A 26,369-nucleotide genomic window follows, 5' to 3' on the forward strand; every position below is an offset into this window, starting at 1 on the left:
CTATCTATCTATCTATCTATCTATCTATCTATCTATCTATCTATCTATCTATCTATCTATCTATCTATCTATCTATCTATCTATCTATCTATTCATTTTTCAACGTAGTAAATGATGGGTTTCTTACATCAATGATGCTAGTTTAAATTTCTATTTTACCTTAGTTAAACTGTCAGTATTTATCATATATATGCTATATATTACAGTGGTTTCAATAAAATTATTTCAAAGTTGGACTCGTATTTTCCCTGAATAGTCACTGATGCAGCGGAACAGAAGATATAATATTGAATCGAAGTCAATATTTATTATCCCCTGTAAGCTGTTGGGTAATTTGTAAAGGATGAATGCTCTGCAGAAATCCACAGCATATTATGAAAAAGGGTACCATCTACAGTCCATCCATCAGTTCCTTCCTTCACCCACACCGGCGTACACTACACCAGCGTACGCTGCACGGAGCCTGCGAAGGCATGTGACTGAGTAAGGACATGAGATAAAATTATGTTAACTTAGCGCTGAGTAGTTTAAATTCTCCCAGCGCCCACCTCACAACCCTGGACGGTCGTTATTCATCTTTGTCCCTGCGTAGGTACAGACCCTGCAGAGACAAGCTGCGCGCAAAAAAAAAAAAAAACGACCTGGACAGCGATGGATAAACGTCCCAGTACAGACTCCCGCAGCAAGACGAGGCTACTACGGTTTCTTACCCCCTGTTCGAAGAGAGCCCGCAGTGTTATGATCATTGTTGAGGAGCAGCCCCACAGCAGCAAGCTCCTGCCCACTGGCGTGGCCGAGATCGTCCGTTCTACCCGGGCTTCTCTGTAGCGCACCAACACCGGGGATCCACCGCACCTTTGGGCGTCAGACGGATTAGTTAAATCGGTGTAGCTGATCTCACCCCACCGGCTATTGGTGGCTCTGACCCGTCGTTGTCAAACCGCGGGGCTAATCCAATCAAGTGTTTAAAGACGAGACGCCAAGAATAGCGCCAATTACAGTAAAAAGTTTCAGATCTTCAGCGTGGTGAGTGTGGTAATAGTGCAAATGAATGGGGCACCATGTATAGTTAATGTCATTGATGAATTGCCTGCCAGAACCGAGCAGCCTTCAAAGCGAGGACATCAAAACAACAATGCGATGATCACGAGGATTACTTTGAATCCCTGGGAGTATTGAAGATAATACTAAGGATCAGACCGCTGACACAGGTTACATATGGTACCAGGTAACGCTCTTTATCAATTCATTTTACACTGCTGTTTGCCACATGTGTGATACTGGTGTCTTCATATTTTAATTACATTTTATTGATTGCAGATTTGAGAAGATATCTAATCTGCTTTAGGCACAAACCCCAGAGATACAGCCACAAGACTGTAAAGAGAACGAACTATAAAATGTGTAGCTGTGATGTTGAGGCCTGTAAGGACAAAAATGGTCTGGGTGAAAATGGTTGTATGTTATAGACTGCTTATGCTGTAATCACAACAAACAATCACTCACCATGATAGCTTTACGCCCACTGTATCATACTTTCGATTCACATTACTGGAAGGTAGGGTTTATTCTCACCTTGTAGCCAGAAAGAAGGTTGCATGAGACCTAGATTCTTGAAGAAGCGTGATGTCCTAAATTCCCCAGAATATATCACAGCATTTGGATGTGAATCTACATCAAGTGTCTGTCTGCTTCATGATTAAGTAAGAATGTTTTACTAACAGTGTAGGAAGGCTAGTCATCTAGTGGTTCATTAAATCATAGTATGTTCCGTATCTTAGTCCAAACATAATGTATGAAGGACAAAACACTGTGTTTGCACGCTCCAATTATAATGAATTTAAATGAATGTCTATATGTTCTACAATTATAATGTAATTATCATTGTCTGCACGGGAATATAGATGTTCTAATAGAAACTGAAAGTTTGATGTTGATGGGGAGTTCACATACTTGACCTAGACCATCAGCAGATCCATGTTGTTGTATGTACAGCATGATTCCCTTACAGTTTCCTCACAAATTTAGTAACACATAAAACTATTGTTGCTATAACTACCATCCAATAACCAGGTTTTTCTTCAGGCTCCAGTAGCAGTGTGCCTCTTTACAAAAGTTGCTCCAATAGCTCTACAGAAGCACAGTTGCTGAACTTTTACTGAAGACTAGATCGGTGGGGGTACAGACAAATTTCATACTTTTAAGGTTCATTCAAAGCATCCTTCTGTAATCTGCAGCAGGATGATTCTATGATCTCATCAATGTAATTTTACAGTTGTATCATTTTAGATTTTAAACCTCATAGCCTTACAATTTGATTAGAGTATTTGTTTTTTGCTACCGAATTTAATCTTGTAAGCCAAGGATAAGTTCAGTTTAAGAGGGAGATTTAATCAGGTCTAAAGTAATTAGGTTGGTTTGTATCTGTAGAAACAAGCCTATTATATTACTGCTTTGAAAGATTTAGACTAACTTAGAGTCACAATAAAACCAATCGATCTGGTAGAATAAGAGGCCGGGTGATCAGGTTATACTGGACTTAATCATTCACCAATAACAACCAGATTCTGCCATTGGCCACTGAGAAAACTCAGTTTAACCTTTAGCTTTGGGAAAATCAACATGCCTGTTTTACTCACAGTGTTATTCCTCATGTTTTCATAGAAAGCATGTAAGACCGTTTATCCATTTGAGACCACCCATAAGCGTCATTACTTGTTTTTATCACAGTCGTCCCAAACAATGGCAAGTTTAGGTCCAGTCCAACTGGATGTTCATCTCATCTATATAAAATAGTGAACTGCTCAAAGTAAGAAAAATACGTCTATATGCAGCACTCAAAGTGCTGTATATAGATGTGGTAACTGCATAGTATGTAACAAACTAACTTGGGATAATGACACACTTGCTTTGGTGCAAGAATGAAAGCTTCCTCAGGACTGCCCCCAGGTCAGAGAAAAGCCAATTAGAAGATGGGAGTGGCAGAGAAAGTGACAGGCAGTAAGATCAAAGCACTAAAGTAGTCTGAATCAGTGAAAAGGATTTTTGTGTTTATGAAATGTCCCAGAATCTCTTACAACTCTCCCTCTAAAGTCAAAAATATTGAGGGAAATATATAATAAGTCTGGCACAAAGAATAACAACTAAGTGTCATGTGTGCATGTCTTACTTTCACATACAGCCTCTTGTACATACCTGATTTGCATGTAAAGCAAGGAAAATTAACCCTCTCTTTAGAATATTACTATCAAAAATGCCTCTAATGAGTCGCAATTTGCATATGTAACGGTGTGTATTATGCATATGTTCTCCGTGTGCATTCCCCCTCAGGTGCATACGTGGAGTGTGTGCAGAATGAGCAGCACGTTTGTTACATTAGCTGAAGTACTGGAGGCACGAGGGGGACCTCTGCTGGAGGAGGAGGTCTGGTCCTTGCTGCTGGGCACTGCAGAGTCTTTAGTGGATGTCTCTTATAAGGGTAAAGCATTTAGGACCCTCCCCACCTCACTCCCTGTTATTTTAGCCTCACATACATCATGCCTTATAACGCCACGACCATACTATCATGTTGCGCCAGTGGAAAATCTATGAAACCATTTAAACATATCGTGCATTCTTGCTTCCCTCAGTGGGACTTTAGTGTAAAACTACAGTAAAGCCGATAGTACATAAATGTTTCCTTTTTTTCAGGTCAAAACAATATGTGCAGTATCATAAGCCCCACCTCCTTGCTGCTGTCAGCCACTGGTACCTTAGCATTTAAGAACTGTGGCCTATCAGATGAGGTTTCCACATTCGCCGCTCCGGAGATGCTGCAGGGCCGTGCCAGCTCAACCAAACCTGCCACAGAGAGGGTCAGTGCGCGTGTTTTCGTACCCGTATCTCACGTGAAAGTGGAAGGCAGATTTCTCAAATAGTGCAGAGTACTAGAGCCTGTAGCTTTACAGCTTATTAGCAACTTTAAACTCTGCAGTAACTTCGCGACGTTAAGAATCAATCCAGACATAAACTGATGTGTCTCTTTCATTGAGTGGAAAATCTTAGGATGTCTGGAGCTGAAGGTCGAATAAGGTGTAAGTGCGCCATCTAGTGGCTGAAGAAAGAGAATCATGACCTGAAATCTGCACTTGTGAGCCTTACGTGTGTACATTGTCCAAAAAAGTAACTATTAAAAACAAATTATAATGTGAAAATGATCATACATTTATATAACAATACTTCGTATTTGAAAAACTACTATATAGAATTCATGTTCAAGAAATATGCCTTAAAACTCCAAAAAAGAAAGCACAATGTGTTGTTGCCTGCTCCCTTTTGCTTCAGTAATCTGCATTTCTATTTTATACATCCAGTATATGGCATGCCCCCGATTTAATCAATCATGCTTGAAATAGATTTATTTTTATTGTTTTAAAGATTCTCTGTGCAAACCAGCTCACGTTGATCTACTGTATCTATCTTGTTCTTACTCTTACTTGCTTCTTACTGGAAAAACTTCACTCTCATTCATATATAAGTATCGTCACTATTATAACACATTATGAAGGAATGCAAAAGTAAACCTGGTTTTATCTGTTGCATAGATGCTGGTGTATTCACTGGGTATGACACTCTACTGGTCAGTTGATTTTCACCTACCTCAAAATCAGGTAGTAGCCCCTTATATAAAATCATCAGTTATTTTCTCATTAACCATCACAACTCAGCTGTTGTAATTATTATTTAAATTCTCACTTTCAGCCGGTTCAGTTGAGTGACCATCTAAACAGCCTCCTCCTCAGCATGTGTGAGGACCTGTCTCACCGCCGGGTAAACCTCAACTCCATCCTGGAAGCCTGCGAATCCCAGCTCAAAGCCTCCATCCTGCTGCCCCCCGCCAAAGTCATCAGGCAGCTGGTGGAGGAGGTTTTTCATGAATCAGTGAGTCGGAAAAAAAAGACTTTCTACACTAAGGTCATGTCTGATGATATTTTATGTTCTCATCAGCCTATTCTGTGTGTGAAATTAATGCCATACTGTGCACTAATGAAAAAAAAATGAAAGTGTCTGTGAATAGCAGGGGTTCTTTTTCCTCCAGATGGACCAGACATCTCTGCCAGACAGCAATGTCCCTCTGAGCGGCAGAAGTCTGATGATCAGAGAAAGACTTCATGGTGAGCGTGATACAGTTGAGATAAATGTTTGATTTAAACTAGGTCCATACAACACACACATAAAAAGCTGAGTCATTTCATTTAATTTCTAAATAATCCTAATGCGTCCTAAATAAATTTGACCTTTAAGAGGTGTCATCTACATATTTCCTGGACGTAGCTGCAGTCACTGTTGGTTTGACTCAAGACTGAACACCGGACAACAGGATTAAAATCTTAACCTAAAGCAAGCCCAGGATTAGGATCCTGCGAGAGCCAGTAATCAGATACTGAGCGAGATGCTCCAAGCTAAAACCTCCTGCAGGTCTGTCCAAACATCTTAGTGTCCTCAGGGCAGCAGAGAGAAAGAACCAGATTAAACATTGCTGTTATCTTTCATTTCTTACCTGGATGACAGGAAAGAGAGGGCCATTTTCAGATTTCAGCGAAGGAAGTGCTGAAGGTAGAAGATATTCAACGGACTCTGACTCAAAGTCAGGTATGCGTTTCGTTTGGCTGAAACCAAATCCTGAACAGAAGTCACAGGATGTCTTTCAAAGAAGTTTGTTTCATGTCAAAATGCATCACTTTAGTGTCTGGATGTAATCCCTGAATTATGCATGCTTTTATGTTTTGTATCTATTTTTGTTTAATGCATTTTACAGTCAGAACATATATATGTGTACTATTTAAAAAACAACAACATTTTTAATATGTTTTATAGGGAGTTTACCTCAAAGACCATGGAGACAAAGACCGAGAAGCTCTCCCACATCGTTGTACCAATCTTCTTTAGAAAGGCATGTATATATGCATGCATATATACACACCATCACTAAATCACCAAGAGTGTAGAAGGATGCTATCTGTGCATTCATGTCAGCACAGATAAATCTTTCCGCTCCTCATTTCCCCCGTCCTTATTGTCTGTACTGACTTTGAGGGGATCTGACATTTTGTTTGACTTTTCCAACTCGCCTGCACAACTATTACACAATCTGTCCTTCCCCACCCACCTCTCTCCCTTCAGAATCCCTCGTGGGGTTCGTCACAGGGACAGCAACTGCAGTTGGCTCGGTAGGAGTCCCCATCACGACATCTCTCCGAAGACATCAGGCAGATCTCACAGTCCTTCCATCACATTCAGCGACTCCTCGCTTAGTCTGAGCCAGAGAAAATCTAAGGTAAGCTCAGAAACGAACTTGAATGTATCAGTGACATAAGTCAAGTGAAATGTTTTTGCAGGGCACGGAGTAAACGTGCATGCTGTGGATCTGTGTGCATGTAGCTGTATTAGAATGACAGTGAACTGTAGAGTAGTCAGTGCAAGTGAACTAAAATCTCTGTATACAGTTGATCATTTAGTGAGGAATGACAACCTGTCAGATGTATTCCAGCTAATAATATATACATATTATTTTTTTTTTTGTTTAATTAATTTTATTTTCCAGGCATTGGGTCCCGAGTTCGTCAGAATGCCAGATGAGCAACAAATTGTTCTTGAGCTTCCAGGATCTATTGTGGTAAATGAATAATCTCGGCTCACTTGCCCATAAGCAATTTCGGTTTACACTTCTGTTTGCTCCTATTCTTTTAGCTTTTCCTTTCTCGCATGCTGAACTGTGTCTATTTGCATAATTGCATGTATAGTATTTGTATATGTATGTACATGTACGTGTGTGTCTGTGTGTTTTGTGTGTACACGCCACAGTCCAGAAAGGGCCGTTCATGTTCGTCTCAGAGAGAAGTGACTGTTGTGATGCCTAATGGACAGTACGTGGTGGTTCGCTGTGATATTAAGTCCAGAGCAAGAGATGTGTTTGACATGGTGGTCGCGCACGCAAACTTGGTGGAACACTTTTACTTTGGTCTTGCCTTCCTAGATGGTAAGAGCCCATAATAAATAGGACCTGATCTATTTTGAGTGCACTGGTTGTGAGAAAGGATTGACAGTAAAAAAAATATTTGAATATGTAATTTATCTGAATACCTTTCCAGAAAAAACTGAAATGACTTTGAATCTGTCTTTCCGCAACTGGATGTTTTAGTCACTTATTTTCTCATTAACCATCACAACTCAGCTGTTGTAATTGTAATGTGGCTAAAGAAGCTTTTCTTTGGCATTCTGCAGATGATGAATATTTCTTTTTGGAACATGAAACAAAAATCTCCAAAGTTGCCCCTGACAGTTGGAAAAAAGGGCAGATATCATCTTTTTTGGTGTTTCTTCGAGTCAAATTTTTTGTTGATGATATCTCCTTCATTCTGTAAGTGCTGCAGCGGTTTCACGATTAACTCATATGCAGGAAGCTCATTTTCAGAAATGTATTTAGTTAAACCCACTGTTGCCTTTTTGCTTCTTTTTTTGTTCCTCCTTCCTAGGCACAAACTGACTCGTCACCAGTACTACTTACAGCTGCGTAAGGATATCTTGGAGGACAGGCTTTACTGTAATGAGGAGACAGGCTTATTCCTGGCTGCTCTTGCGCTGCAGGCTGAGTTTGGTGATTACATGTCAGAGGTACAGAGGATATAACAATCATGTTTGCAGCATGTCTTTAAGGAGCAGCATTATCTGTCAGTGTGTATCCTCATCCTTTTTGTGTCTCTTTTTTAGTTATATGGCAAGAACTATTACCAACCAGAGCACTATGTGTCCAAGAGGATGCTTGAGAAGCTTGCCCTGCCCAGCGTCAAGGAAGAGTTGCCAAGACTACATGCAAGTCATGCACAGATGCTGCCAGAAGAGGCAGAAATGGAGTACCTAAAGGTAACCACACTAATAATGCATTTATTCCCACACATGTACACAGACTCGTTTAAAAAGTAGCTTATATTGTCCTTTAGTTACTGTATGTATGCTATAGTCATAAGTCTCGGTGAACTTTTTTATTACTACTACTATTTTTTTTAATTTGACAGTTTTACTGTCCTGCTTAGTTTATAAATACATGTATATATGAGAGTTAGGATCAAGAGCTAAACTCCCAGATTTTGAGTCCCACAAAATCTGAAAACCATGTGCACATCAGATTGCACAGCAGCTACCAGAGTATGGAGTTATGTTCCACCGTGTGGGGCGAGAGAAAAGGTCGGTGGTTGGAGAGTTGGTCTTGGGAGTCTGTGCCAAAGGAATCATCGTGTACGAGATGAAGAACCACGTCCGGACTGTTACCAGACGCTTCCTCTGGAGGGAAACTGACTCCATATCCACTGGGGTAAAAAAATATGGCCTTTCAGTCAGACTTTGCTAAGCTGTGTAAGACATTACTTTGCAGAGGTAGTATTGCTATGAAGCTCAGAGGAACTAAATAATGATTTATGTCTTTCAGCGGCGTAAACTGATTATAGAGTGTGGTGGCCCCAGTGGGAAAAAGCATGGTTTTGTAACGGAAAGCTCAAAAATAGCACAATACCTCCTGAACCTTTGCTCAGCACAGCACAAGTTTCACAGCGAGATGACGTCACGACAGCTAAACCACACCTTAATCCCAGGTGGGAATATTTTGATTGTTTAAAATTTAAACTGCACAAAAAAAAGAGAAATCAGACTAAGAGCTCTTCTCTGTCCAGCCTGATCCCAATTAAGACTTTAAAATGTGTTTGTTTTTTCTTCTCTCACTGGATAGGATAACTTGTCTTAGATTGATTGATTGTTTTCTCATTTCTTCTGGAGATGGGATTGGTAGGAAAAACTGATCATATTTATTCCTAAATGGAGAAAGAAATGAGTACTGTGAGCAAAAAATATTGTTTCAGGGTTTAGCAGTGCTAATATTAAAAAAAAGGTTTTAACCAAGCATAACAAAGAGCAAGCAGCACCTGATTCTACTTTGTTTCTCCAGATGAAAACATGGAAAAGTACATATCCGCCTACAGGGGTCGTAACCTGAACTTAAGGCGGATATCCTGCTCAGAGGGCATGTTGAACCATGTAGGATTGGCGCCCGGTCAACCAGACTCCCTGTCCAAGTCCTGTGACGACCTGACTGCCAAATTGGAGGCTCGGCTCCGCCAACAGAGAGAGATGAGGAGAGAGATGAGTAGAGAGCTGAACAAGGATCTGCCCGAAACGGGAGACCTCAGGGATGTAAAAGAGCGACAGTGTTGGAGGTAGCCCTTAATAATGATTACGAGTTTCATGTTATTATCGCAAAAATATAGGTGGATTTAGCTAAATGTTACCGTGAACATATGTTGTAGTACGCCAGAGCTTCTTCCCAGGATGATGTCCAGTATGTCACTACAGAAGCAGGACTCTGATGCCTCATCCTCTATTCGAGGTGAGCTGACAAATAAAATAGAAATACAACAAGTCTTTGAGTAACACACTAAATCAGCATGGAGCACCTGACATCTGTTTGGTAGCCTCTAAGTCATATTAGGTTTTTGAAATTTGATGGTCACAGAGTTAAAGTAGAGTGACAGTCTGGTTGTCTGGCTGACATTGTCCCCTCACAACAATAGTTCTTCTTCTTTTCAGTAGGGGCTCTCCTATGTGGAGTCCACATGTTTTCTTCATGTGTTTAGATCTAATTCCAGATATGTTAATTTGAACATTTCTAAAGTGCGTACAAGTCTTAATGTTTTGGTCTGTTTATGACCTAAACTCACACCAGTGCACAATAACGAGGCAAACAAAGTATATAAATAGTTTACTGCTGCCTGTTTATCATATTAAAAACATACGTTTTGCAGTTGATACACCAACCCGGACCCCACCAGAGAGAGAGATAGTCTGCGTGACCCTGAAGAAAGATCCCAAACTGGGATTTGGTGAGTTTATTAGCTCAGATTTAGCTGAGAGAGATAAAATTCCTGGTATAACAACAACAGCAACAACAAGTGATTCTTTAGTAAAAGTCTTCATATTCTCTGCTCCTGTTTCAGGCTTTGTGATAGTGGGAGAGGACAATACAGGCAAACTTGACCTTGGGATCTTCATTGCTTCCATTGTGCCTGATGGCCCTGCAGAGAAAGATGGACGAATTAAACCAGGTGCAAAGTTCAAACGATGCAGATTAAAAATATAGATATGGGATGAAAATGTATAATAAAACATCTAGAGCAAGATACACAATTAGATTGGACGTGACCTGTCATAAGGACTTGAAGGTGATTTGCTGATTTTTCCAGGTGGACGTCTCATCTCACTAAATAAGACTAGTTTGGAAGGAGTGACATTCAGTGATGCTGCTGCCATCTTACAGAGCAGCCCCGATGAGGTGGAGCTCATTGTGTCCCAGCCTAAGCGTAAGATCGGCCCACTGCTTTCTCCGTCCATCCTTCAAATATTTATAAATTATTATCAGATCATACTGTGCAGAATAGTAGTTATTTCGTGGTTTTAATGCCTCCTGGTTGTTTTCCTCTCAGAGTCACTGAAGGACAGACAAAGTTCTTTGAGTCAGAGTACTCTTGGATTAGCGTTGGAGAGGAACTTTGGGTCACAGACTACCCTGAGTAGCACAGAGTACCGTCCCGGAGTGGAGGAACTCGAGGAGGTCATCACATTGTCCAGCATGGCAACTCCAAAACACAACAGGAAGCTTCACATTCCTGTGGTGCGAATACACGATGCCCAGGTTAGAACCAGTGCTCAGAAGACAGTGATTAGAGACGATTCACCTTAGTGTTTTTAAAAGAAGCAGTGCTGTCAAAGCTGATATTAGAGTCCAATGCCAACTGATAAACAGATTAAGTGCTCACATTAATTGGATAAAACTAAGAGATGTCGTCATTCACGGGATTCAGAAGTGTCCCAAAGATATGCCCTCATTCATTCCTTTCTTTTTTAGGAACACTTTAACGATCTATTTATTTTCAGTTCAGTACAGATGTTAAATTATTTCAAAGTCATTATAACTGCAACATTTACACTGTTACCTATAATATTATAGGCTGCAGACACTTATTTTAAACTTGCATACATTTACAGAATTGTTTTGAATAACTGCCACATTTTGCAAAACTCTCAAGTAACAAGTACGAACACTCTAAATCAAAATGTTTTTTAATTTCACATTTTACTTGCAGAAATAACCTCTAAACATTACAATACATTTTCATGTTACTGTATGTAATTTTTCATGAAATCATTTCTTGTAATCTAACATTAATCCTCTGTTCTGCGTCTTTTTCAGGACGTTTACTCTCGGTCGCCCTCTATCTTGAGCCTTAAAACAGGCGAGCGGTTTGTAGTGGAGCTGAAGAAAAGCAGTGGAAGCCTTGGCATCAGTGTTGCTGTGAGTGAAATGTTTTAATGAAGAGTGCTTTCCTCATTTTCTCTAGTTGTAAAAGAAAGTAGAGTTTGGTTTCTTTACGGAATCATTTTTGAAGAAAAATCATTTTGGATAAAGAAGCTGTAAAAATACAATATGTTCTTGATATGATGTCAAATACTTTATCTTGACTAACTGAATTTGAATTGATATGAATCATATAAACTTTGTAAGATCACTGCTTTACTGTCAGCCAAATGAATTTCCTCTTTTTTTCTGTCTTGCCGAAGGGAGGAATTAACACTAATGTGCATGATGGAGGCATTTACATCAAGAGTCTGGTGCCTGGAGGTGCTGCTGAGCAGGATGGTCGCATTCAAATTGGTAATCTTTTAATTTGGAAGTAGAAGATATTATCAGGTGTTGAAAAAGGTAAAGGGTTATAAAAAAATAAATGATTAAAATGTGCAGGATCCGTATCAAACTTCTAAATTCTGGATAAATTCTAAGTTTATCAGTTGTTACATTGTAATTATATCCTTAATAACAGTCCCCCTAACATCATCATCATCATCGCAGCATTATAAAGTATGAATCTGACACAAAAGTTCTTAAGCTTCCATATGCAGCATATTACATAAGTGATTGTGTATTGAACAGTAAGATAATAAAAGTCTAAACCCCAAAGATCATAAAAATGTATTTGAGAAATTATATTATAAAACCTTTGCTGTTGCTGTTATTTACATTTTGTAAACCTCTGTGCTGTGACTTGTTTCGTGCCTCAGTGAGCAGGAGAGACTTTAAAGTTTGGTGATATGTCATCACACATATACACACACACACACACACACACACACATCGCAAACCGTTTCGGTTCTGATGCTGTTAATGATGATGAGGTTTGTGTTTGTGCGTATGACAGGTGACAGACTGCTGGAGGTTGACAGGTCCAACCTGAGGGGCGTGACTCACCATCAAGCTGTCGAGTTCCTGAAGAGGACTGGGGAGGTATACATACACGGGCATGAACACTTGCTCATGCAATGAAATGCAATCACACACACAAATGTTCTTGTTTGCTGATATGATTACATTAATATCAGTGCTAAGTGACTGTCCTTCACAGAGGTTACGTATTTCTTCATCTCTTTAAATCCATGTTTTCGTGATCCATGATGATAATCCTTCCCTAATGAGTCTGTTTTAGTTAAATTAACTTAAATATAAAACCATAAAAGTTAACATAATGACAAAAGCACTAAAGTCCAAACTATTGAATTCACTATTACAAGGACTTGACCTGACTCTTTAGACCTTTCCACTGTAACCTTTTTTAAGGAAGCGTTATTCACAGTGAAAAAATGTCAGGAACCAGTGCTGCTACACATTATTCTCTGTTCCCGCTGTGACGCTATTTGTTCAATTAAATTTATCAAGCATATTAAGGGGGAGTATGTGCGTCATCTGCTCCCTATAGGTGGTGAGCCTGCTGCTCGAGAGGGAGCCCACAGTAATTCTGGAGCCTAGACCTGACTCGCCCTGCCCTACCTTGGTCCACAGTGCATCACACACACAGCCCCTCAGGACTGAAGTCTCCATGGAAACGACCTTGAGTGGTCGAGCCAAGGACTACAGCTTTGTAACGGATGGTGAGAGGGGAGACGAAGGGGCATTTACCCTCGTAATAAAAAAGAAAAGATAGACAGTGTCAGGGACACACACTCATGCACACATGGCCCAGAGGTGACTGTGAGTCATCTGACAGCTACATTGTGGTTGCTGTCAGAGTCATCTAGGGCTGATGCCGCCTCAGTCCCTTGGGATTGCATCCACTGAAACCTTAAAGCTTCCTGTTCGCTGGCACGTAGCCTTCCCTTCTTTACTGGTAATAGTAGGAAAAAAAGTCAAATAAATTGGGAAAAATGTATTACCAAATAATAATAACAGAAAAGAAATATACATGCATTTGTGACACTGAATTGAAAAATGTTCTTAGCACGTTGCTAAAGATCATAATTCACATGTTAATGCTCAAGTGTTTCCTTTCATCTCGTTCCTAGAAAACACACGTGAGGTGGTGCTGAGGAAGAGCTTGTCTGGCCTCGGCTTCAGCTTTTATATCTCCCAGCTGCACTCAGGACCAGACCGCAGCAGCGTGGTCCGCATCAAACGTCTGTTCCCAGGTCAGCCAGCGCAGGAAAGTGGCCTGCTGCGGGAAGGAGACATCATCCTGACTGTCAACAAAGAGCCTCTCAAGAATCTTCCCTATCAGGTAGAATTTATATGTTTATATCAGATAGTATATTTTTTGTTTAGTTTGTTTTTTATTTCTTATATTTATAAGAGGACAAGAGAATGTGCGTGGACAATTGGACCATAAGAAGCTAAAAAGCAAAATAAACCTGTTTGCAAAATAGCCAATGTAGCCTTAAAACTGTGTAAACCTGTGGAAGCACAATGGATAATCATGAATGGACTGCCGAGTGTATAAGTAACACAAGCGACCTTGTTCTCTCTCAAGTCTCATTCACTTCATTGTTTCACTAATCCTTTAATCTTGTACCACTTGAAATAGAAAGCAGTTTGTGTCATTGTGCTTGTGTCATTTAATCTTCTCTGTACTGCCAAGAAGTTACAATGGTATTAGCAGCGTTGCTTTTACACATGTGTTGGTCAGATAGCTGTGCACATTTTAAGTCTGTCTCATTTTTTAACCAATTCAAAGTTTCTTTTCTGTTTGTCTCAGAGGGTTTTGCTTTTGCTACGTGGTGCTCCTTCTGAGGTTCATCTGCTGATCTGCCGACCTGGACCAGGAGCACTGAATGATGGAGATAATAACTCACTGGTGAGCTAATATACTCATGAATCACTGTAAATTCAGTCCCAAGGCAGACATTTTTAGACAAACCATTGTACTTTCTGTCTGACTCTACAGACTCTTACATCCCTCCGTGATGCTCGATCGCGGTCTCTGGACATCAGGTTGGGGGAGGACTACAGCGAGCTCCTCAAAAAGCCCTCCAACCAGGAGGAGGAGCCGACCAGCAAAACAGAGAAAAACTCAGAACTTCCTGCAGCTTCACAACTCCCAGAGAGCCAGGAGGAGCTCAAGGCAGAAGTGCAGACACAACAGACTCCACCATCTTCCCCTCGCTCACCTCCTTCACCAACATCACCTACATCTCCTCCTTCACCGGTCTCGCCAGCATCACCTGCCTCACCTACCTCGCCTGGCTCTGGGTCTCCACCTGCTCCAACAGAGGCCCAACTAGCTGCTGGGAAGCTCGAGCAACAAAAGGAAGCAGAAGCAGAAAAGAAGAGCAAAGATGTGGAGGAGGAGGACGCAACAACCTCAAGCTCTACTGTGATGCTTATTGATGTCTGTCCTAAGACTGGCTCCAACTCTGTGTATACCAGGTAATGTTTCAGATGCCAGCTGTCATGTGTTGATGTGCATGTTGTGTGGTTATTTTCAAAACTCGTGCAGATGTCTTTTATCAGGACAGAGTTTTATTGTTAGGATGAACATGAACATTTGGCTTAATTGTAAGTAGACCACAAAATAAATGTTTTTTTTAATCGGCAGTGGAGTCAGAGAGGAGGCAGATGGAAGTGTCACCTATTGCCTCATGGGAAATGGACTCACTATCATGGCAGATGAAGAGTACCTGACCATCAGCTCCACACTGGAGCCTCCTCACATGCTTCCCACTGCTAGCACTCAAACAGCCAACTTTAGCTCTCAAACATCAAGTAGCTTGCAGTATCCACACCCCAACCCCACCACCTTGGCCCTCAACCTCTTATCTGACACCCCCACCACTTGTTCCCTGGCACATCCCTCCCAGCCACTCACAACACAGCCCCCTAAAACCAAGCACCACCCAATCCAGCAGGGGCTTCTTCCAAGTCACTACAAAGCCATGTCCAAGATCAGCCGCCCCATGGTGCCCCCGCCTCAACCTCCACCACTGACCCCTATCACAGCTCAGATTATCTCTGTGGCTCCCTGTCCTAGTCCACCTCCCCCAGTGCTGCCCCCCACACTGCTGCCCCCGGCTGCTCCGATCCAATTTAGAGAAGAACCAGAAAAGAAAGAAAAGGAATACAAAGATTACGATGATGACGAATATGATGAGGAAGAGGAAGAGAGTCGAAGAAAGGCAAGTCGATGATGTTCTATTTTTATGCCACTGCTTATATTTAGCTGTGTTTTCATCAATATTAGTTTTCCTGCTAGTTTTCCATTAAGTTTTTTGAAGAGAACCATCGCTGGACTTTTGGGAGATTAATGTTTTCCCATTCTTGTCTAATAGCTAGCTGCTCAACAGTCCAGAGTCTTATTTTGTATTTTTATGTCTTATGTTGTTCATTTTTTCAACTGGTGAAAGGTCAGGCCGGTTCGGCGCCTCGGTTCTTCTACTGTTATAATAGCTGCAGTATGGCGTTTAGCATCGTCTTGCTGAAATATGCAGGGTCTTCCCTAATAAAGAGGTGTTCTGGATGGGATCGTAAGTTGCTCTAAAATCTGTATATACCTTTCAGCATTGATGGTGCCTTTCCAGATATGCAAGGTGCCAGTTCCATAGGCACTAATGTAACCCCCAAACCAACGGAGATGCAGGCTTTTGAACTCAGTGCCGATAACAAGCTGTATGGTCCCTCATAGGACACCCAGAGGAGATGGTGGTGTTTCTGTATCATGTTCATATACGTAAGCTTGAACTTACATTCTGGATTCACAGAGGATGATTTCTGGAAGCGTTCCTGAGCCTATGGAGCAGGCTGCATTAAAAACAGGAATGACAGTCAGCCCTGTTTTTAATGCAGTGCTACTCTATACTATGAAGACAGTTTGACATACCCCGGGTATCTTTCCATTCTGGATTCACTAACATTGGCAATCAGGATAAGCAGTTACAGCACGCTGTTTATCAACTGACTAAGTTAACCCAGGGTTTCCCCTCTATGTTAAAATCAAAGGGCTGGTGTTGGCAGCATCTGACCAACCTAAAAGGCATGGATCATATGATTCTTCTTCCAAAGAAAAAGATCCCTGTGAGTGCCACCTACTCATTATCAGAAGAAATTGTGATAAAAATCTCCAAAAAACATTAAAATATAAAAAGCGTCGCCACAGATTCTCTGAACCTCTGCATCTCTAAGATTATCTTTATATACTCTTTATATACATGTTACTAACCTGGTGCTAATGAACCTTATTAGTGTCAAATGTTCCTCCAGGTGTTTCTTTTTAGGACTACTGACTTTTGAAGCTTTTTATATCCCCCACACAAACTTTTGCCACTGCCATCAAATTTAAAAATTTCTCGTTTTTTTCTTAAAATCATGACCTTCTAATTTCTATTCTCACAGGGATTGGTTAAAGAATTTGAGCTGTCAGTGGTTCTGACTAAGTCCAGAAGTGGAAGCTTTGGGTTCACCATCACTCGAAGCAAACTAGACAACTGCTACTACATACAGGAAATATTGGACAATCCAGCCAAGGCAGATGGACGACTCAGGGCAGGAGACAGGCTCGTCACAGTATGCACCAAAACTTGCGCCTGCACATTTAAAGTAATCATTAAGCGTGTCCTGTTGATATGACAACTGTTCTTTGTCTGTCATCTTTTACCAGGTAAATGGCCACGATGTTACCAGTGTGGCAGATGACGTTGCCATGACTATTCTCAGGTCATCTCCAAGGAGACTGAGTATGACAATAGGGAGAGCAGTGAGCAACCTGGTGGCTCCACCCTCTTGTGACAGCCTGCCTGATATTGTCCTACACAAGACACCTTCAGGACAGCTGGGTGGGACTTTATATAAACTTCGACTTACGGCATAGAAGCACATCAGTCATATATTATTTGAATTATTCTCTGTGCGTGCCCTTTCCAGGAATAAAGCTGACAGGTGGCATTGGTAGTAAATGGCAGGGCATCTACTGTCTGGAGGTGGTGCCAGGTTCCCCTGCCAGCGAGGAGGGTAGTGTCCAACCCAATGACAAGATCCTGTACATCTGTGGAAGGTGCACGCTGGGAATGACACTAGAGGATGCAGTCAAAGCTTGTGAGATCGCTCCACGTAAAGTGAAACTAAAAGTCATCAGGTATTAATGGTTCGAGAGATAATGTTTTTAGTGTTTGCCTCTCTTTCTTTGAATGAGTCTGTTCTTGTGTCTGTTACAGGGAAGAGCAGCCAGTGACCCCCAGGGGTAAGTGGAACGGTAAGTGCTTCCAAAGAATTTATGGCATGACTTCACTTGATCGGGACTCCAAGGACAGCTAAACAGGATAGTTTGGTTTCTATGCAGTATATGCAATGATGCATTGCTTAGAAACCAAATATGTTTGCGCTCAACAATGATAATTTAGGTTCAATCATTACCAGAAAACCTTAAAATTCTGGGAAGCAAAACAATTACTTGTGTGTAATGCAAAGGTATTTTTTAGTGTTTGATCTCTTTGTTTTCTTCGACAGGTCTGTTTGACTGGAAAAAGGACAGGAAGTCCTTTGCTCGTTTTGAAGAGCCAGTATCCCCAGAGAAAGACTCTCCTACTGAAGATGGTGAGTTTTTTCCTTTCTCGCATTCATTTATTTCTCTTTTTGCTTCTTCCAAACTCTTTTCATCATCAGCACAGTAACTAGTTACCATTCATCCCTTTGACGGCTGTCCCATTGTCAGGGTGAAGCATGAGCTTGGTGCTGACAGATAGCTCTCTTTGCAGCTGTGTGTGCGTTTACATGTGTGTGATCTGAATGCTGACAGACAGATCCTGGGCTCTCACAGCAGGATTAATAATTAGCGAGCCTCTGGCCCTCCACTGGCGTATTGGACTGCAAGGCCAAAGGCGTCGCACACACATGCACACAGAGTCAGAACCATACAGCCAGTGGTCTATAGGGCAGGTATCTCAGTTGCCTGGTGACGGTGTATAAAGTGGAGAGGGTCAGTCTGAAAAGATCAGCTTTGTTTTGCTGTCATAGAAGAAATACACCGCTCAACACTTCTCTTTCAAAATGTCCGAAGAGGTGGGAGGTTGGTGTGTGTTGCTGTTTTTTCTCCAAGTGTCTGGTTTTGAAATTTATTTTGATGCAGAAGGTGGCATGGATGCAAATCGGTAGAGAAGGAAAGTTCCACTGCTGGTTTAGAGCCAAACTCCAGGAGTTCCCTTTGTTAAACTTGCTTGATGTTTTCTAAGAGCATAATAATATACATGTTAACTCTTTTTTTTGTCTGAATGGGCTTTTTTTTCAGCTGAAGCTGTGTATCAGACTGCTGGACAATTCAGATGTCTCTCTCTCGGCCAAGAACAGGATGTAAGTTTACTAAGAAATGTATTTTCTGTCCACTAGCCTGGTCTTTTCTCCTGTACACCTTCTGCTTTGCTTAAACAATTGTCCGTCTAAGGGGACACTGTAACATGAGTTTGCTGAGTGTCAATCTGTTAATGTATTCTCTATCTGTGTGTTTGACAAGCATTCTTTACTCTTCATTTATGTACACGACACAGTGGCAATTTATTAATGTAGAATACAATCTGGCCTTGTAAATACACAGCTATAAAACTGATAAGAGAATCTGTTTCCTTATTTCTCAATTCTTGTCTTCTTAGAATTGCATCATGCAAGTGGAGTTCACTAAACCAGAAGGAGGAGGTCTCGGTTTTGCATTGGTCGGGGGAACAAATGGCAGCATGCTCAGGGTGAGAGAAATTTGCTCAGGTGGAGTAGCTGAGCAGGACGGTCGCCTGAGAGTGGGAGATATTCTGTTAGAGGTAACAACACAACGTATGTAATGCAAATAATTTTTTTTTACCTCCATAGTCGGGGGGAGGCTTTGATTTTCTTTGTGCCCATGCTAGGTGAATGGTGTGATTGTGTCTGGACTGAGCCACAGTAAGGTGGTGGAAATCCTGCGCAAAGCTGAAGGGACTGTGCAGCTCACCATCTGCAGAGACGTCCTGCCCCTGACCTACTCCGAGTCACCTACACCGCCCAACATGTCAGCTCAAACTGAAGCTATTTTAGCTGAGCAGCCTGCTCTTGTGTCCAACCCTGATAATTGCTCTTCACCTGACCTCATGCTGAACAGGCCAGTGGACCGTCCCCCTGGTATGCTCTCTGACAAATACATTTCCTAAGCTGCGCTAAATGTTATGGTAAAAGATGTAAAAATCCATATTTTGTGTCTAATTAGGCATAACTAGAATTAGAAATAGTATGTTTATAGTGCCTTACATATACATTAAGATCGCTTTGAAAACCAGATTTAGTGCCGTAAGATATACTCACAAATTGTCTCTGACTTTCACCTTACTACTGGATCATTCGTTGGTCATTAGAAGAAATCTAAAGCATAGTGGATCACATGTTCAGTCATCCCTTAAAATCTTGATGGTGTCCAGACTTTTACAACGTGTAGGTGGTACTTTGTTGACAGTCTACTCTCACACGTTTTTAAAAATATCATGCCACTTTCCAATCCCCTAATACCAGGCTACGATAGCTACTATGCTGTCATTACAACTCTATATTGAGACATAAAGTCAAATCCCTCGTTAACTCCTATTATTAGAGGCTCACACTTTCTTAGAGGGTTATTGGCAACACATTACAGCACAACTGTAGTGTCAAATAAGCTCATGCAAAGTCTTGAATAATGCCTAATGAAGGTATGGCTTGTAAAATTTGCCTAATAAAAACATTATTTCTAGCTCTGTGTAATTTGATACAAATACAGCCTCTTATGTCTTATTAGTTTACTCTAAAATAAAGTGTGGCCCCTTCTTATTATTAGGATTTGTAGAAAGCAGATGTTTAAAACAAGCTGTAGACTCAGAGAGATTTGTAATATTTCATTAACAGAAAACGTGATTATTTTAATCTTGTTATTTGTTGACATTTTGTCTACATTTGCTGTTTTAGAGGCAACGTCAGACCCTGTGGTTAATGAAGCAGATGTTGTTCTAACATCGCCCCCTCCCTCACCTCACCTACTGACAGTTGTAACCGATGAGACTACAGGTAAACAGGTAATGTGGACACTAACAAGCATACAGAAGTGTGCAAAAGTCTTGAGCAACTTCTCATTTCTTTAAACTTTGCTTCAAAGTTATCAGACTTTCTTGTAATTCTTAAAGTGGTCTTGAGCAATCGTTCTCCAGCTTTCTGAAGGCCTATCAGAGATTTCTTTGGACATTGGCTGCTTTTTTACTCATTTTCGCTCCAGTCCCTGTACCTGATCACGTTCAGCGGGATGTTTTTTGCATGTTAAGTCATTTAACCCTGACCTGTGAACCTTAAAAAGGTACCTAATCAAGGTTAACATGAGAGATACATCTCAGTTGATCTGTCTACTGTTTGCTGAAACTTGCCTAGAAATCGTCTTCAAGGAAGAATAAGTGTCACTTACCCATTCTTGAGGAAAGGGAACAGGGAGAAGAGTCAGAGCTTTGGAAAATTACACAAGAAGTGGACTGAAAATCCGTGGCAACAGGTCTTATGACATGATGAGTGCAAATTTGAACGTTTTGATTCAAAACTTTATCAGTGTGTACAAAGGAGGTCAGGAAAGAAGCACAGCAGAGGTTTACGGCCAACTGTAAAACGTGGTAAAGGTCCTGTCATTGTGGCTGCATTTCAGCTTTGGGGGTGTTGGGGGACGTACAATGCATTACCATTTAATACTACCTGGAAAGCGTCTGATTGGGAAAGGCTTTCTTTTTCAGCATGACCATTATCCCAAAAACAGAGAGAGTTCAGGCTGTGTTAAAGAATAAAAGTGGTGATACCAAATATTGACTTTCAAGCTCATTACAGTTGTACAAACTCTGTTTTTGTCTTGTATGCAGCATTTTCCATGTGTGGTTGCTCATGTTTCAATACCCGACTACACCTATTTCTCATTTTCCTAGTAAAATAAAAAGAAAAGACAGCCCAAGACTTTTGTACAGTACTGTATATAAACTAACTGCAACATTATTAACTATTAAAATTAAATCGTACCCTTCTTTACATCTTTACTAACATCTGCTGCTAACATCTTGCTCCTTCCCTCTGTTGCCTCCTCTGGCTTTTTGTCTGTGGAACAGGAGAGCTGTAACAGCACCCCTTCTCATCAAGCTTGCTGCCCATCCCTCAATGTCACTGACATGTTGCATGGAGCTTCTGACAGGTAGTACTACTCTCTTGTATTGTCTACATATTTCGTGTCCTCTTCTTCAACCCCCCTCCTCCTGCATCTTTGTATGCTGGAGTACCAGCATTATCCATAAGGAGGAAGCAAAGAGCAATAAATAAAAGATGACTGTGGGATAAACGTTGACGCTTGTAAACTGTGATCCCCATTAGAAGAAAATGTCAGTTAGTGTAACAGCTAGGAAGTGTATAGTACTATTCCATGCAGGCTTAAAAAAAGAAAGGTACAGCAGTAGTAAAAATATATTTTAGCCTTTTGTTTATACTGTATTTTAGGTGGAAAAGGCGCAGGGAAAGGAAGCTCAGCCTTGCATGATTTCATCCCCTCCTACCGAAGACTAAAAATGGTCTGGTCTCACCCCTGCCCTGCCCCCTGACTCCCCCAGGAAACAAATTGTGAGCAAACTTTTGGACCACTCCTGCAAAGACATCCGGAAACCCCAGTCAGACGGCTGGAGCAGTGAAGATGATGACGACGATGTATTCAGCACCAAAGGTCAGGAAATGGCCTCATCCCAAACAGGTGCCTGTTTCTGTAGTACTGTAATGACAAGTCTGAGTTAAAATAGATAAATGTTTGCATTAAAGGGTTAAAGTGACCCTTTTCTCCACTTCTTTTAATCTATATTTTTCTCAGGCCCTCCCATAGTATCAGAGGAGGAACTGGCCAGTCTAGCTCTTATTACCCCTGCAAAGACCAGCCAGTACTCAGGCTCCAGAGTCAAAGCTCTCATCCAGATTCTCCAGCATCAACTGGACCAGCAGGAACTGGTCAAAGAGTTCATGGTTTGTGTGAACTACTGGATTCATAAAAAGGAAGTTATTATGTAACTTACTACAATATGGGTTCCACTGTGAAGCGGCAGACAAACATCCATGCTGTAGAAAATCAGCGTTTATTAAAATAAATAAAATGCATTATCTTAAGTTATTATGGTTATTATGTCCATGTTTATACTTAAGGCTCTGGAGCATCTGAAGCCTTCTGACAACTGCCTAGTGGGAAAAGCTCCTGAGAACAGAGACAAGAACCGCTACAGAGACATCCTACCCTGTAAGCTGAGTGTAAAAATTTTATGTTATTATTTATTCAAACCTTGCACTTTTTATGTTCCCTTTTTTAGGGGTTCCATCTTTCTCGTTGATGGTTTAAAGCTCGTAAAAATGGATACTCAGGGACTTGGCATTCCATTGTTTCATTGTCTCACTTTAAGCTGACTCTAAAAAAGAAGGGGGTGAAGATGTTTGTGTACAACAGTTAAGCAATTTAATTTACACAGAACAAATTATTTCTCAATAACTCACTGGTACCACACTTATAATTTTCTCTGAGTCTGCCAAGTATGTGATGTTGTAATTATCTAGGATTTATATTTTTAATAAATGAAGGAGTGTCAGGAACAAATAATATTACAAGCTGTGTTATCACCATGAATTCCAGAGGTTTGCTGTCTGATTTGTGAAAGAATTAATCACTACCTCATAAACTCACAGTGTCTTTGACTTCTAAGTCAGATGCACCGCTCGCTCATCACGTCTGGTTTCAAAACATCGAGATGCTGGTGATAAAAATGCTCAAGTCAAGGCTTCATTAACCACTGAGTGGCTGTGGCTCAAACTCAAAAACACACCGAGACTATTTTTGTGTGTTATTTTTGCTCTTTCTTCCTTTAGACGACAAAACTCGTGTTGTGGTTGGAGAGAATCAGGACTATATCAATGCCAGCTACATCCGCATGCAAGTTGGCGATGAAGAGTTCTTCTACATCTCCTGTCAGGGCCCTTTACCTTCTACTGTGCAAACCTTCTGGCAGATGATCTGGGAAAATAAATCCGATGTCGTTTCCATGATGACCCAGGAAGTAGAGCGGGGAAGGATTAAATGTCACAAATACTGGCCAGAGAAGCTGGGTGTGCCTTTGGATGTAGGCAGGTACCAGCTTCACCTCGAGAACCAACAGTACCTGGAATACTTCCACATCAAGATCATCCGTATGGTGGAGAGTGAGGTGAGAGAGGGGCACTTTCTTTTCTGACTTACTGTAAAAAATGAATAAATACAAGTTTTGTGCAAATTTTTGATGAATTGCCATTCCAGACTGCCGAAACACATTTTGTTCGACACCTGAAGTTCACACACTGGCCTGACCACGGTGTGCCGCACTCCTCCGAGCAGCTGGTTCGCTTCATCCGCTACCTGAGGGCGGTGCACCATAAAGGGCCTGTCACTGTGCACTGCAGCGCTGGCATCGGACGTACAGGAGTTCTTATTTGTACTGACATCATCCTTAGCCTCATCGAGAATGATTTGCCTGTGAGTGGAATCCACTTTGATGGGTTTTCATTGGCATTTAGTGGTTTTAGTCATGTGACTGGCACAGTTCTATCACATTCCGGAAAAATAAAAAACAATTATCGGATAGACTGCTGTGAAATTTTTCACATAGGTCAGCAGGGGCAGATCCTACTATAACTGGCTATTCTTAAACCACCGCTGTGCCAAAGTGCGACCCAGCAGCTCTAACATGGTTGCAGCCACTTCATTAATCACTGTTATTTGAAATAAAACATGCATGCATTTTCATCTGTACTTAACAGTTTTCTTTTTTTACCTTTAGATTAATGTAAGCAACATTGTGAAAGAGATGAGACTTCAGCGGCACGGGATGATTCAAACCAAGGTCAGTGCCAGCAGAAGGGTTAAAATTCAGGCTTTGGAATAGATGGTGAGCAAAATTAGACGTGTCCTTTGTCCCCCTTATTTCAGGAGCAATACCTTTTCTGCTACAAAGTCTGGTTGGAGGTTTTACAGGGGATTTTACAGCTTCACGGCAGCCAGTGGCAACCAGAAGACCCAAGAGACCACAAAGTAGTTTGAGAATGTTTCCACCATACCTGTAAGAAACAAGCTGTGAATGTTCGACCGCGTGCAGTCGCGCCCAGCAGAGCGATACGTTGATGATACAGTTTTCTTTGGCTTCCTTTAGTTTAGCTGGCTATAATATGCAATCTGTACTTCTCAGCTTTGCTACAATGATTTCAACTGACTTTGTCTGTGTATGTGTTCTTGGTGCTGTGATTATCTCACGTTATTTTAGATCACTGAGGTTGTTTTGCCTTTTCAGGTTTAGTGATTTGCCTTCTGTCTCAAACATTGTGTTTTTTTAAATCTAATCTTTTTTCTCCATGTTCTTTACATTTTTATGTTGCATGTTATTTTAAATCCGGTAATATTTACATCTTGGCAGTAATGTCATCAAAGTGCACAAGTGTAAGATCATCATACCAAAATTAGTGTCTGTTTCAAACCTCGATGACTAGCGTTTGATTCAAGGTTGTGTTATCATTTCATTTAAGTGCATTTGTACCCTGCAGAAAAGGGTATTAGCAAAAGAACATTATTGATTGTCTTTAATTAATCATCTAAGGGAATGAAAAGCATTAAGTGCCTTGGAAAGATACGCATCACTTGCTCCATACTGACCCCAGCCCACTTGTCTGAAGCGGTCAGGGACGGAGGACAAGAAACAGATTTGAGAGCAGCTGATAGTGGTTGGAGTGAACGAGCAGCTTTTGGTCTGTTTGTAAGGTGGACTTTGGTTAATTCAAACCAGAGGAACATTACATCTCAGCTTTTTGTTAAGTTGTAACTCTGAAACAGTGTGGTGTTCGCACACTGCCTTCCAGTCTTTTTTTTCTTTTTAATTTGTGTGCTCATTTTATACAATATCTATCACAAAGAACATTTTATTAAACATTATCACAACTTGCGCATCCCAAATACAGATAAAGAATGACCCCACATAACAAATTTTTGAAAATTCATAAATTTTCAATTCACTATTTTGCTAAAATTTGAACACTAAATATTCCCTTTTTTTTGTAAAATGTACAAAAATGATTTAGATGTAATTTAAATTATTAGTTGCTGGGCTATTACATGTAAGTTGTTACGTGATAGCATAGTTTCTCTGTATTCTTTGGCTATTTTAATACAAACTCAGCCAAAAATGCAAAAAATATTCCCAGGTTTACAAACTTTCCATTTTGCCACTTTAGATATTGTACAAAGCAACGGTCAAAGTCAAATCTAAAATGATTTCTAGCTGCTGGTTTGAACCTCAACCTTTGGATGTCACTGCTTGTGAGCTTTGTTCCTGTAGCTGCTAACAAACACACACCAGCTTTCTTATTGCATGCAGACTCTTACAGTACAGCCTGGAGTTTGACAAAATGACTTGAACATGATCAAAATGTGGAATGTAACAAAGCAATACTCCTGAGGAGGAGGGAAACTGAATGTCTGGATCGGTTACCCAGTTTTCCAAACTGTTTGGAGCATGTTGGTTAGACATATGCAGTACTGTACTTTTGCCATGTGGATGGCCATGCAGAGCCATCAGCCTCTGTACTGTGTATGAAACATCTTTTCACTCCACGCTGGTTGGTTGGTTGGTTTCCAACGATAGCTAACCCTCTGTTATGTGCAAGTTCGCGTTCTATTTGAAACTCGTTGATATATTTGAAAATGGTTATTCTTGAAAGAACAAAAGAAAAGCACATTTTGCATTCATCTGTGAAAATGCATCTTGTACAGTTAAGCAAGTGCTTATGCGTAGCATTGTGAAATATAATAACCTCTGATTGCACAACTGCTTATTTATGCTGAATTAATATCTTGTCACTGTACCAGCCACTATGTAACCAATAACTGAGAACAATGTAATACCTCTCTCTTTAATTAAAAGCTATTCTGAAGCTTGTTTGTGCGTTATACAACACATTTTACCCCTTGACTCCAAACACA

At 40.8% G+C, this 26,369-nt stretch overlaps 2 protein-coding genes across 14 annotated transcripts in view; one reads left to right on the forward strand and one right to left on the reverse strand.

Moving 5' to 3' along the window:
* mapk8a (mitogen-activated protein kinase 8a) overlaps positions 1 to 810 on the reverse strand; it is a 10,446-nt gene extending 9,636 nt beyond the window's left edge. For all 5 annotated transcript variants that reach the window (XM_042228016.1, XM_005940671.3, XM_005940670.3 and 2 more), the window contains exon 1: positions 711 to 810. In XM_042228016.1, the coding sequence (XP_042083950.1) occupies positions 711 to 746 (36 nt within the window). In that variant the 5' untranslated portion in view covers positions 747 to 810. The remainder of the gene's footprint in view (positions 1 to 710) is intronic.
* Positions 811 to 1,005: 195 nt separating this feature from the next.
* ptpn20 (protein tyrosine phosphatase non-receptor type 20) lies at positions 1,006 to 26,320 on the forward strand. 9 transcript variants are annotated; one of them, XM_014339512.1, is made up of 47 exons: positions 1,006 to 1,228; positions 3,331 to 3,478; positions 3,691 to 3,854; positions 4,584 to 4,649; positions 4,741 to 4,920; positions 5,078 to 5,153; positions 5,551 to 5,631; positions 5,857 to 5,932; positions 6,163 to 6,316; positions 6,584 to 6,655; positions 6,844 to 7,018; positions 7,264 to 7,399; positions 7,515 to 7,653; positions 7,750 to 7,902; positions 8,165 to 8,350; positions 8,465 to 8,627; positions 8,978 to 9,245; positions 9,336 to 9,415; positions 9,831 to 9,908; positions 10,023 to 10,130; positions 10,269 to 10,385; positions 10,509 to 10,717; positions 11,276 to 11,377; positions 11,644 to 11,737; positions 12,279 to 12,364; positions 12,834 to 13,005; positions 13,417 to 13,628; positions 14,103 to 14,201; positions 14,292 to 14,773; positions 14,943 to 15,519; positions 16,733 to 16,903; positions 16,998 to 17,172; positions 17,261 to 17,471; positions 17,551 to 17,588; positions 17,843 to 17,929; positions 18,621 to 18,682; positions 18,979 to 19,140; positions 19,228 to 19,477; positions 20,291 to 20,397; positions 21,457 to 21,539; positions 21,949 to 22,085; positions 22,200 to 22,348; positions 22,526 to 22,616; positions 23,237 to 23,571; positions 23,661 to 23,876; positions 24,181 to 24,243; positions 24,330 to 26,320. In XM_014339512.1, exons 2-47 carry the CDS (start codon positions 3,355 to 3,357, stop codon positions 24,438 to 24,440), a joined length of 7,077 nt encoding a protein of 2,358 aa, XP_014194998.1. In that variant the 5' UTR covers positions 1,006 to 1,228; positions 3,331 to 3,354; the 3' UTR covers positions 24,441 to 26,320. The 9 variants fall into 9 exon arrangements, 7 of the variants coding, with proteins under 7 accessions (XP_014194998.1, XP_042083941.1, XP_014194999.1 ...); XM_042228007.1 differs by having other exon boundaries at positions 21,949 to 22,058; XR_001336962.2 differs by lacking the exons at positions 22,200 to 22,348; positions 22,526 to 22,616; positions 23,237 to 23,571; ... (1 more) ...; positions 24,181 to 24,243; positions 24,330 to 26,320 and having other exon boundaries at positions 20,291 to 20,389; positions 21,949 to 21,988.
* The last annotated feature ends 49 nt before the right edge of the window (positions 26,321 to 26,369 follow it).

The sequence above is a fragment of the Haplochromis burtoni genome, unplaced genomic scaffold, assembly GCF_018398535.1.
Source record: "Haplochromis burtoni strain Fernald_Lab_line unplaced genomic scaffold, NCSU_Asbu1 Contig_296, whole genome shotgun sequence".
NCBI classification, from domain to species: Eukaryota; Metazoa; Chordata; class Actinopteri; order Cichliformes; family Cichlidae; genus Haplochromis; species Haplochromis burtoni.

What these genes read in the sequence shown, in the direction of transcription:
- ptpn20 (XM_014339512.1), top strand. Translation starts at nt 3,355, where the DNA reads ATGAGCAGCACGTTTGTTACATTAGCTGAAGTACTGGAGGCACGAGGG. An exon ending in TTGGTGATTACATGTCAGAG is followed by an intron (nt 7,654 to 7,749) that starts GTACAGAGGATA and finishes TCTCTTTTTTAG; the next exon opens with TTATATGGCAAGAACTATTA. An exon ending in TGGGAGATATTCTGTTAGAG is followed by an intron (nt 19,141 to 19,227) that starts GTAACAACACAA and finishes TGCCCATGCTAG; the next exon opens with GTGAATGGTGTGATTGTGTC.